The sequence below is a fragment of the Branchiostoma lanceolatum genome, chromosome 2 (assembly GCF_035083965.1).
Source record: "Branchiostoma lanceolatum isolate klBraLanc5 chromosome 2, klBraLanc5.hap2, whole genome shotgun sequence".
NCBI lineage: Eukaryota > Metazoa > Chordata > Leptocardii > Amphioxiformes > Branchiostomatidae > Branchiostoma > Branchiostoma lanceolatum.
The window spans coordinates 28077660-28090324 of record NC_089723.1 but is presented as its reverse complement, the minus strand read 5'-3'; the positions used below and the strand labels follow the sequence as shown (position 1 = coordinate 28090324).

Below are 12665 nucleotides of genomic sequence, written 5' to 3'. Positions count from 1 at the left end.
CGAGACAAAAAAGAATGACCTTGTATATGAATAGCTAAGTGGAAAATGCTGTACGCTGCTCAAAACGGTTCATGGATGGCCACGTATACATCACACCAAATACATTTCATATGCGTTCCGTAATAGAATATGACCTATACAGTTATTCAAATTACAAGTGTATTTGTATATTGCACGTGTATAACAGCTTATATTTGGCTGAAGGCAAATATGACGACATTCATGACTATGCTAATCATGAGCTCGTTTTCAAAACGTATTTGTGTGTAAGAACGATACGTTTTTCCCTCGGCGAAAATGTGATGTGTTTACAGAAGCCAGAACTGTTTCATTGCAGCACTGAGGAATAAATGAGGCCTTAGGCGAATCAGCAAAGCTGTTTTACACACTCTTCGCCTCCTGAAAGTCGCGTGTAATCTACTGGTTTCCAATCTCTCCTCCGAATCAAATCCATTTCTGATCGAGCCCAAGCCGTTATAGATTTAAATCGCAGACTACACGCCTTGGTGCTGACAGCGCCGCCGTCATTCTAAGGTAACTTTGAAGAAATCCACACGTTAAAGAACCTGCCACACTTGTCATAAAAAGACGGCTTAACAGACCGTTCTGTAAGCTTTAAGACTCTGAAGAACTTAAGGTTCTACCGCCCAGGCGCCGTTGCTGCGCTGACCATTTTAACACTCTACTAGCCGCGCCGTTCTTAACTGTAAGTCCCCGAGGCTCTTTCGTACACAGCCATCAGGAAAAGCTACCCCCGGCCCGCTGTAGTCTACACAAATAACAAAGCGCTGTGCAAATGTCTACAGAACGCACACTTCTTCATGTTCTTATCTCCGTGCCAGTCGGCTCAACAGACGATTTGAGTCGGCATCAGCCAGTCCCGGTTGCGCAGCACCAGACTGCGAAAATCGAATCCTACCCGGCTAATAAAGCCTACCTGCACGCCATCGGTAAACCAAGAATAAAGATTTCCTTAATCATTTTGACACAGTAGGTCACCCCGGCGCTGCGTGATGTATGAAGGTTCTGATAAGGCTTTGATAATGATCAGCCTTCGGAGATGATTTGCTTCCCGTTCTATTTCCCCACGGTCATTGCTATTCTGCACATGTTACGACCCACCCAATAACTCCACTAGCTCCCGTCTCACTGTCTCTCTCCAGCGAGCTCCAGCGAGGAGGGACGGTCTCTAGTGAGACTGGAGGCTGGGGCAAGTGCACTTAACGATTTCACAAGGGTCGGCGTAATAGCCTTGTCTTATTACTTCTGCTATCTGGACAGCTAGATTTGTATAAATGGATTATGGAGCGACTGGCGGGAAGGTATCATCCGGGGTGGTGACGGACAAAGGATCTAGGAAAACGATACGTTCAGTTTCAATGACCTTACCGACCCGTTTAATCCTTTGTATTCCAAAAATAATAAGGTAGCTTCTTCCCAATACAGCTTCCCTTGCCACACCATTCTTGCCGAGTGTCAACCGAGTTGTTGTCATGGCATGTTGTTGTCCTTGATGGAAGGTGTCGTCTTTCGAAACCCTGCAGTTAGAATCACATGGTAGCATTCCTTTTTGTCTGTCCTAATGTTATTTTTCACTCACTTTGACGTTGCGTAGTATATGTACATACGGACGATAGGAAAAGCAAAACATAGTGATGTACTGGAATTGTTCCAGAGCTCAGCCCATATCGGCCACGGTAACTCATCAACAGTCCGCTCGCGTTGACCTAGATGCACACTGAAACTGAACAGTGCTATTGAAATGACCCAGCAACAGAGAAATAGATACATCTGGTAACTCCTAACGACCTGGTTAGAATTGCCAGGATTTTCTCCCTGTCCCTACCGTCACGAAAGGGTTTTCAACTCTGCGTTAAATTTTTATCAAACCACGCCGACAAAAGTTAACGGGCGAGGCGCTGTGTGGGAAGCGTGCGTAGTTGGCTCACGTACAGTGACGGTTGGGCGTTTTATCGGCGTTGTAATTATGGTAGACTGACTGGCAACGTTGAATAAACTTTGTCGTCGTTCCTTATATAAAATTATACATTTTCCCGTATTTTCATTTAAAGGTGAAACCAAGGCACAGTTTTAGATTATGAAAAGTTTGTGATAAATTTGACCTCCGGCCTTTGACGCTGACTATATAACAGAATTTGCCGCCCTGACGGATTGTCAAGTTAGAGACCAAAATGCTTCATAGGCCCTGGTGAGAGAGGCTATGTCTCGTCTGCCCGACGTTTCCCGCCACATTAATCTCTCTGTCGGCGCAGAAAATTTAATTTGGACATTCAGGCAACGCGCGACGACTGCCAAGGAGGCCATCGCTCGTTTGTCGTCTGTGTGCCATGCGTCATGTCCCTCCTACCCTACACCTGCGCATCTTAGCTCAATTTCCATGCGGAAAATGATCGCTGTTCCCCCGACCCTCTCTAGTCATGAAGCATTCGTCGATCACGAGAAAACTAGGCCACCCGTTTCGATTTTTCCCGAAAGTGACGTACGTGGCAGAAAACAAATGGACGTAGTATGTCGCCCGCATATCTCTTTAGACTCGGATTTGGTCCATGGCATCTTTGGTACATTCTATCATATGTCCCACCGTTCGGCAATTCCTACTGCCCTTTGGCAAGTTTTTGGTTGTCGACAAACTAATGGTAGATTTGTAGTGCGTCGAAGACTCTATTTCTGTTCCTGTAGGATTTTATTTCAAAGTCTGACCTTCACCTTTTTATATCAAGGTAAAACTGCACTAGACGAACAGGTGATGCAGTTTACGATTATGTAAATATGTTTTGATGTAGCTTGAAATAAATGTCTTGTCGTTTTTCAATAGGGTCAGTCTGGGGCAGAGAAGACGAAGCAGCCCAACACACCACTGATGCCCCCACCCCCTCCGCCGCCTCCCCCCAGCCCCTCCCCCATCTCCGCTCAGTCCCCCGTCTTCGTCCCCTCCGTGATGCCCCCGGCCACGCCGCCGTCCGTCCGCCATGTCGGCACCAACACCACGGAGATCGGGGTGGTGACGGAACCCGAGTGTCTGGGACCGTGCGAGCCGGGAACCAGCGTCAACCTGGAGGGCATCGTGTGGCACGAGACCGACGGAGGTACGTGTTCACGTCCGTTACTGCCTTCTCTTCTTCTCCCCAAGCCTGATGAGTATTTTTGTTTGGCTAACGCTATCAGCAGTTTGTCTCATTCATCGGATAGGATCAAGCCTCATATACGTCAGTCATGACATTCTTAGATTTTCATTATTTCTTGAAACGTTTAGTCCACTTTGATTAAAAAACATGAAGCCGGCGTTTGAAAGACCTCCAAGTTTTACAAGACTTAGAGGGCAAGGCGTGATCAAGCAGCCTGGCAAGACTTTGAGGTCAAGACGTCACCAAGTAGCCTGCCAAGAAAGTTGTTGGAAGTTATATTGTATTTTCACATGAGTCAGACTTTGCCAACCACGAATTCTGAGAGTCGCAGCGTTCCTTCCGAGTACGAATGCAGAGCTACAGTCAGTACATTGAACCCAGCTGTGCAACCATCGTGTAGACGATTCTAGTAATATCACGACATGGATAGACCCACAGTGCCCTCAGTTTTGCAAAACAATTCCTGCAAACCACCCCCTCTATATATGTGTTACAATTTATATCATTTGCTACCGAGTGGAAGAAACTCCCTCCCCCCCCCCTCCTCGATTGAAATGATAATTCTCTGTCCCCAGGTTGTGCTCTTTGTACATTACTCTACCCCGCACGTTCTCACTCGGCTCGCTCTGTAGGCACGGAGCCCCGGAATCAAATTAATCCTCCATCACCCTCCCGAACCATCGATCTCTCTCAGTCCTCCTCTCCCGGTAATCTGCCCGGGTTGTTCAGCAGCTCCCATGCATTATTTACTAACCTATCTGGGCTGGAACGATAGCTACAACACCCCGTTATCGGACCCGGGATCATGTGAAGTGTATTACGGGCCCGCGATCTGAGAATGCCCCCCAACATTTTCTGCTCCCTTTAATTCCCGATCCGTCGTCCCATCATCATAAAGGCTTCTGTGCAGGCATTTTTAAGAGGGATCGAAAGACCGATAAACCTCCCATGGTAGCATTCCCAGAGCGTTAACAATCAATCCATTTTGCTCTCGACTGTTAATACACTCTGCTGGGCACCCGGGGTAACCGGGACTCAACAGAAGAAGGTGTGCACCCAAAAGGCACTTACATTCCGAGCCCATCCCCAACCCAATATGTACACTAGAGGCTACATAATTCCCTGTGCTGTTATGGTTTTTCATCAATACATCCCAGTAGCTGGCACGATTTAAGAAAAAAAGATGTTATAGCCCGCCTGAAAACGCCTCGTCGTTAAACATGTATCCTACTGTGCAGGTGTCCCTGCGATTTCTGCAAGGCTTTATTTCAATGAGTTTTCCTCTTGGCGGAGTCACAGTCCGTGTAGTCGCCTCGAGCTCGGATCACAGATTTGGGTGAAATATCAGCCGTCACGCTCCACTACACGCCTCCAATAACTCATGAGCACTTCCGTGTATCCCAATATCCGGTAGTGCTAAGCCCACCGACGACCGTTCAAATGTTTTGAAGCCCATTTTCGTGTCCTTTCATGGACAGGCACATGCGGCATATCATTTGATCATCCAGTTTGGTCTATACAAAGTGTATAGCAATTAAGTTGAAGTCGTTTATTGGATTGCATTGATTTGAGTGCTGTTTGGTCTCATGGTCGTACACGTTTACATGTGATGTTGTTTATCTTAAGTTGTTACGACGTACGGATGTTCGGCCCTGGGGATGAAATGTTAAACCTTAGCGAGACAACGGTGTTGTGGTGACATTTGAACGAGCTCCCAGGAGCATTGCAATGTCAGCTCTTCTAATCGGCCCCGTCCGGCTGAGCTACGCCGTGCTTACTATCGCCTGCCACTGAGGCAGTACGCAGGCGACAGAAAGAACCGAAGGCCTCTTCACCAATTAGAATAAACTACGCTAACCATGATGTATCTACATAAATGTTATAGAGCCAATCTTGCATTCGTCGGCTGAATCTCTCTTCTGATTTCCCGCTCCGGCGGCCACCTGAAGCCGTCACATTTTGAGTCCGTGCCGTTCCGTGGTTTTGAAAGCCCGTTCCGGTTCCCGTGTGCTTCACCATACCATCTCCTTTCTCCTCCAATCAACTCGACTGCCGTTCCTTAGGGTCCTGTCAGCGCCAAATTGAAAGCGCCGGCGAAACGATTCTCTCGCCTCCATCGATTCCGGCTAATTGCCCCGGGAGGCCCTGGTTGCCGCAGCACATATTGAAGTGTGAAATCATAGCCGAAGTCAGCCTTCGTTCTGGCTTACGACCGTTAGAATAAACCCTCTCCTTCGATTCCTTCAACTCCTCAGTGCCCGAGCATTGTTTCAGCTGTTTTATGGAAGCCACTTGTCGACACCGTAACTTCAGCAGTAGATTCAGTTACAAGAAATGTCTTGGTCGGACATGAAGCGCTATAAAGTCAGGGGGTGATGGTTAAACACCGGATACTTCTTCAACTGTGTTGTCCTTGAAAACTTGGAAAACACTTCTTCCATCTAAAAGGTATTTTGACAAAAGCCGTTTTCTTATCGATCTATACACTTTTCATCTTTATTAGACCGAAGGGAACATAAAATACGGTAACGTAAAAAGGTAATGATTTTTTTCTTCATTTGGTATCATGAAAGTGAAATATGATGTCAGGCAGGATTTCACTGATTGATCACACTGGTTAACGCAATTTATTTTTACCATTGTTAACTCAATGGTTAACGATTGGAAGTTCATATTGATGATGTATATATATTTAGTAATAGGCACAGATATCTGGTTTAACTGGTACGTATTTGTAAGGGCGTACATATAAATGGGCTGATTACATTTGTAGATATAAACACAAAAAGGTCAAGGCAAATGTATGTAACATGCAGATTTGCATTTTTCTCGGGTTATATTCTAAACATTGAAGAATCAGATTGTCAGGTGATAGCACAAGCTGAAATACATGTGTTAAACTGTTGCCTTTATTATACCAATAATCGATTCATGTGAAGTTAAGTCGGAAACTGGAGGGTCCCTACATTTTCTGCAGGTATAATTTTCAAATACGGGATAGTGGATAGTAAATTCGAAAACAAAATGTAACTGTTAGTAGTTTCACTGCAGGTTTTAAAGAAAAGCTCGACATGATGGCAGTACAGTAGTTTACCATAAAATAAACCACTGGGAAATGGCTTGAGAAATGAAGTATTCACTCCGCAATATACGCTCCAGCTATTTTACAACCCATTTTCTGTCATTTTACATAAATAGGATATTTCATTCGCGCTTTTGTTCGACAAACCATCCAATCAGTGGCAGTGCGTCGGTAACGTCACAATAGGACAGATAACGGGAAATTCTGAAAGACCGGAAGGATTCTACTTTTTTTTAAAAACATGAGTGGGTGTAGATGGGGAAAAAGCTGTTGGAAGATCTGGGTATATTTTTTCTCAACGTTTCCAGTATTTTTCTGTTGTCGTTTTATTCTCATGTTAGAATTAACAAGCACATCGTGCTCAATAGAGTTGACGTGTATCATCATTTTACACGCGTGTGAATATTTTCCAAAGTATGCAACATGGCCAAATAAACGTACGGAATGTCCGGCTTACAATGCCCCTGTGGTTTTTACTGCAGGAATCGGTCCGCTGAGGCGGTGTTTGCGTGAGCGATAACTCAGCTCAGCCCGCCTATTGCTGTCAGAGCGCTCCGGGGAGCGGGAATGTATGGCCAGCTTAAAACTAACGTAATGCCGCGTTATGGGAACATTTGGATAGGGTAGCTGTCTCACGACGATCGTATCGGGAGATGATTGAAGTGCCATCAGAGGTATGATTTAAGAGGAGACGGCCACTCCGCCGCCACATCCGAGAGAGTTAAAACCGTCGGGCCGGCGCGAACATTTGTTATTCCAAGCGGGTGACACGGGTCTGTTCCCGATGTTATCGTTCCAAGATTTAAAGTGCAATCATACAAACGTTTTATGCCCATAGGTTCTGACTAATTGCTTCGGCGAGCTCGCGCTGTCATTGAGCAACGCGTTTACGCTGATGATACGAGATAAAGCCGCTTGATATAGAGTGGGATGTACACAAGATTGATGGTTTTCTTTCCGTCCTCCAAGCAGTTTAATCCTACAGCGCCTGTGACTGGTGCGGCAGATCGATCTCCGCCGCGCCTTGCTACAGCCCGCGGACCCCACAGAGCTTCCATCCCGGGAAAGTAAATACTCTGTATCCCCCCTTTTTACAAATTCTGATGGAGTCTAGCGGTTCGGCCGGCCTTATGCTCCGCAATATCTACAGTGATTACTGCAGAGCAAGTTAATTTTCCGCATGGAAATTAACGATCGGGTTGCTCACTGGGGATGTCGGGCGGACGGACGGTCGGCAGCCTCGCGCACTCTCTCCTCGGTCTCTCCGTATGCACATCCGGGCCTTCGGGATGAATTGTTTATGTGTGAAATTAAAGGCACACAGACTGAAGCCGTCACGGCGGTTTCCACCGATCCCAGTTCTAAAGCTACAGACCACAAAATAAAGGAATATTGCTTTCTGAAGACCAACTCCAAGAAACAGTTTTAACTAAATCAGGGTTAGTAAGACGACTTTATAACATGTGTGTTATCCTGTTCTTGGATATAGCCAAACTAATGATTGTCTGACCATTTGTAAAATTTAAAATTACCGAGTATCTAGAACTCGGTCGATTTTTCGTCCATTTTAGATTCACTTCATTGAGAGCAAGCTGTTGATATTCTCAATGTCCCTATTGCATGATGGCAAATACATCAGTGTTTGAAACCATTTCAATCACGCACGATGTTAAACGTAGGCTCCGTAATAATTTGAATTCGTTACGGAAAAACCTGAGATACCGCGGCGCCGTGTTGGCGGCAAAACGTACCGTGAACAGCCTACGGTTGTAACGACCGGCAAATCGAACTGGTTACTTTGTACCCAGGGTACAGTGTGCGCCGCTTTTTTTCTACAAGATCCTAATCAACTTTGCTGTCAAACTTCCTTGTTCAACCGCCTGTGTAACATCTACTTGTGTGTATGACAGTTTTGAGAGAAGAATATGGTCAATTTTGTATCCTTACCGTCTCTTCTAGCTCACATGCCGTTACGTTCTGATTTTATTTGAACTGATCAGATGTCTGAACGTCTATTTGCGATCAAGTGCAATGGCGCCATTTTGAATAGATATCGTCTGATCTTCTCGATCACTACACGAAATCAGATCTTTAAGCACACGCAGAGCATCCGCAAAGCATACTCTTATGGAAAAAACCACAACCTTAACGCATGCTTAAATGTGTTCTAAAAAATTACATTTCGTACAGTGGATCTCTAAGCTAAGATCAATGATTCCACAGACGCCCTCCCTATAGATGGCCCATTTCCCGCCCACACATCTACCAGAAATGCGCGGCAGTTTCCTCCCTAAGTACTTTACGTAGATATGGTTTCTATGCAATTATCGAGATAAATCACTCAAAAACTGCAGAATTTAAAAATGTGAGCCAGTTAACGACAATCACATGATTGGTTATCTTTATAACCGCTCGTGTTGCTGGGGGATTAACCCATTTATCCGTCTAGCCAACTCCATTCAACCTCATTTAGAGCGCGCTGTGGATGAAATGTGTTGCAGTTTGATATGCTCAAGGAACACCGGCATTCTTCTCAGCACAGACAAGCTGTTTAAGCATCCACGTAGTTGTCGGTATCTTTGCATACTATCCACGTACATATCGTCCAAGATTGCAGTAAAAAAAAAGTAGAATTACCTGAGGGAAAGTCTAACAGCTTTGTGCATACTCCACATTATGTTCACTGTTTGCAAAGAACTTCTTCCTTGACTTTCGTTCAATCGATTGTCTGACTTTCAAATATATCATGAATCAACGGACTTTCGCGGAATTCTTCGTTCACCGCCGCTCCTTACACTGTTTCAGACAGGACAATTTTCTTCAGAAAATAATGTAGGTCTACAAAAGCAGATTGCTTGTTTTTACCAAGCATTTTGTTTTATAATCTGACGTAAGTTTTATTTCATGTTTCGTGCCACGGCGATTTGATACAGCTTTCGTGGAGAAACAGTCGATACCTGGGTGGGGCTGGGACAAATCGACATCTACATTCCGGTAACGATGAGGTTCTATTGAACCGTCGTTTGGGCAGGCCTCTCTGGCGGCCTGTTGTAATGGCAGGGAACGCAGCAGGCATTAAACCAACAGCCGTTTTGAATTTCAAAGAGTAAGGATAAAATCACACGTTTTAACTTCTATGTTTCAGTCTAGTGTTGATATTAAGTCACAAATTTTGAGGCAAATTTATTGTTTGTTTCTTCCCAGTTCTCGTCAAAACAAAATGATACAAACTACACATCTCTTGTTGCTGTGGCACGACGTTTTTTCGAAGATCAGATTTTGTTTTGACTATACATTTTCCTCCCCTGCCTCTCAACGTGGGAAAAAGACAAAAAAGTGGTGTTATCAAATCCTAGTACGTCAACTAAACCTCAACAAGCACGCCAGTAAAACTAAAAAGCTTGTATTCATCGCCAACGACTTGTCTGGAGATTGAAATCATGTATCAAAGTATTCCATCTACATCTTCGAGCATTTACCGTCAAAGCCTCGCGAAACACTGGTATTTTACAAATATCACAGACTTTACCAACGGGCAACAGCTCACGGACGAACCATACACCTCTGAGCTCGTACAAAGACCACTCCGAATCCTGACAATCTAGTGGCATCTTCAAACGATGCTTTCATCCTGAGGGCCTTAATGACGCACGTCTCCAACTACTCAGTTGTTCTCATATCTCGGCATCTAAGATATTAATGATGTTAACAACCTGCTCAAGACGTACATGATAAAAGCTCCCGTTACACATATGTCGTATAATATCATATGTCGTGGACACGGCAAAGGAGAGCAGCTCGGATTCGAGTTGCTTGACGTCTTGAATTTGCCATGGAGTAGCTGCTGCCGAGTCAAAGAGAAGGGCCAAGAAAGCTCGCCAACAAAAAGAACTACTTGCACGAGTGTAGACCCTCGTCCTACTGTATGGAGTGGCTGTCAACACTCACTGGATGCAGAGCACAAAGGATCGAGATTTCAATCAGTAAAATGTGGCACGGGGAACCATAAAAACGTAGGTTGAACACCCACAAATTGCTGGAATGAAAGCTATGAAATATTGATACCTTACGGTGAAGCTAATTCAGGAAGACCTCATATGAGTTACAAACGTTACCTATGATTTTCGCACACTTTTCGTGTGCGAATGTTTTGGATATTTGGTAAGTCTATGCCAATAATCATCAGTCACAAATGGGCAAACATTAGCTAATCTCCAAGCAGATCTGACGGTGGCAAAGACCGTATCCAACTGGCAAAAGGAGTTTTCATAGCCACCGAGAAAACTCATTTTGCCAGTTAGATACGGTCTCTGCCGTCAGATCTGCTTGGAGATTATACATTAGCGGCAAGTAACTCTATGGCCCCATGGTTGACTTTAGATCGGACCCACAACTGCGCGAGGTGAACCAAACCCCCCATGCCGCGTGCACCACCGCCACACAGCCAGATCACAGGCCCTCCTCCAAAAACACCATAATCGCACCGGCCCCGATCGATGCACCGGTGAAAAGAGATGGCTTTATGAAATGTTAGCCCAGGAATTAATTTGTAGCCAATATGCGGAACATTAGCCTGTCTTGTACTCAAATTTGCAACACGTCATGAAAAATTGATTCGTTGGGGGCTGATGTATAGAGACACTCCCGGTATTTCGGCTGAACGTAAACTGATGCAGGATGGAGGTGGATGTGTCTACATGTGACCATAGAAGCTGAATTTTCAATGTCCGATTGATTTTACGTTTGAGCTTTGTCTTCAGAGATCAGAATCCGCCCGTAATTTTTGGCGTTGGTTCAAAGAAACGTTAAAGTTGCGTCATTTACTTCACATCATCGTGGTTTTCGGAACACTATTTCTATTATTATCCGTTTTGATCAATGTCATTGAATTTTGCAAGACAATTGTGTGATCGTGATCACTCAAGGTACGTCATGAGCTCTCTAGTAAACAACAAAACGATTTCGGAAAAGAGACAGGACAATGTGACTGCTTTTTAAAGTGAGACTCTTAACCAAACTTTGTCAACGGAGAGCCTTTCAAGTAAGTAGTCACAACCTGACAACCACTTACACCTTGTCAGGACAACTATCTCATTCCTCCCCAGGTCTTTCCGTTGGGAGGAGGAAGGTCTTTACAGTTGTTGATCCCTTTTGTGCCCTCCTCTTGAAATTGGACATATCCATCAGTTTTGATGAAGCCACAGGAGGATGCACCATTTCTTTGATCGTTCTCTGAGACATTCGTGTAAAATGCATTTTCCAAAGGCATAGCATCAGGACCTGTTATTAGCAGTCGAGTTACCCTACCCACAATGCCAAGCCATGACGTCACCGTGTCAGGCCAAGTAGGATACGTTCTGAAGGAACACACGAAGCCATTACGTCATCTATACTGGGAACTACTACACGGTTTTCACCATGTAGTTCAACATGTAGCCTATTATGGGCTGCAATCCAAAAGAAAACAGCATAGCCCGAGGCGTAGTTTAGTTGTGATAGCCTCTCTTTTTTGTCATCACGGCGTAAAAAATATGTCATATGATGGCAGGTGCCTTAGAAAAGATTGGATTTATGCTTTATAGCTTAGACATCATTGACAGAAAAAATTATGACATTCTGGGCTTCCTTTAAGAAACTACAAGTCCCCATGAAAGTGGATATTACAATGTACAAGATTGCAAATTCTACAAAGATTATCACACTGCCTCTGTGAGAGAGGTTGCACTCTCAAGCTGCATTATATTCTAGTTTCCCAGAATACAGTGCGCTATTTCAGACACTAGTTAATTTCGTCAGAAAGACAACTTGCAACAACTCAGTTGCCCCCATGTTGTAGCTATGTCCAAGTAACGCATGCGCAGTGAAACCGTGAGAGAAACGTGACGTCATGTGATGAGAATTCTGGTAGTTATAAAAAGATCGGTGCCCTAAATAACGCTGCCTGCCACCAATACCTCACAATCCACCGTTTGGTGACAGGACACCAGCGTATCAAGAGGGACTGATTACTGTGTCCACTCAGTGATATTTATGGCTTGAGTAGCGGCTGCTGTTATGACCCACGGGCCGTTCCTGAAAGCTGTATTTTCGTAGCACACCCAGACTAGTGATATACAGACTTTCTATCCAGGCTGATACCGTGATTCACTGCTGCCGTGTTACACAGGGAAGTCTAAAAGAATAACCTTTTCATTTCAAGACCTTCATACGTGCTCCACGTGCCATGTGTGCGTTCACCATAGAAATGTCGATTCAGCACAACGGGGTGATTTGAGTTCTATCGATCTGCATGCCGTTTTTCTTCATTGTTGAGACGAACGATCATATTTCAATCTTTACTATCGATTAACGAGACTAGCTACGTGCGCGTTGACTGATGGTGCCCCGTCCTGACGCCGCGCCTAAGTTTCAACCCCGGCGGTTAACTGCCCAATAAG

At 44.8% G+C, this 12665-nt stretch overlaps 1 protein-coding gene across 5 annotated transcripts in view; it reads left to right on the top strand.

The window, feature by feature from the left end:
• The window catches only part of LOC136428379 (zinc finger protein 608-like), a 47803-nt gene that overhangs the window by 23296 nt on the left and 11842 nt on the right, over positions 1-12665 (top strand). For all 5 annotated transcript variants that reach the window (XM_066417831.1, XM_066417832.1, XM_066417834.1 and 2 more), the window contains one exon: positions 2837-3107. In XM_066417831.1, coding sequence (XP_066273928.1) covers positions 2837-3107 — 271 coding nt within the window. The remainder of the gene's footprint in view (positions 1-2836; positions 3108-12665) is intronic.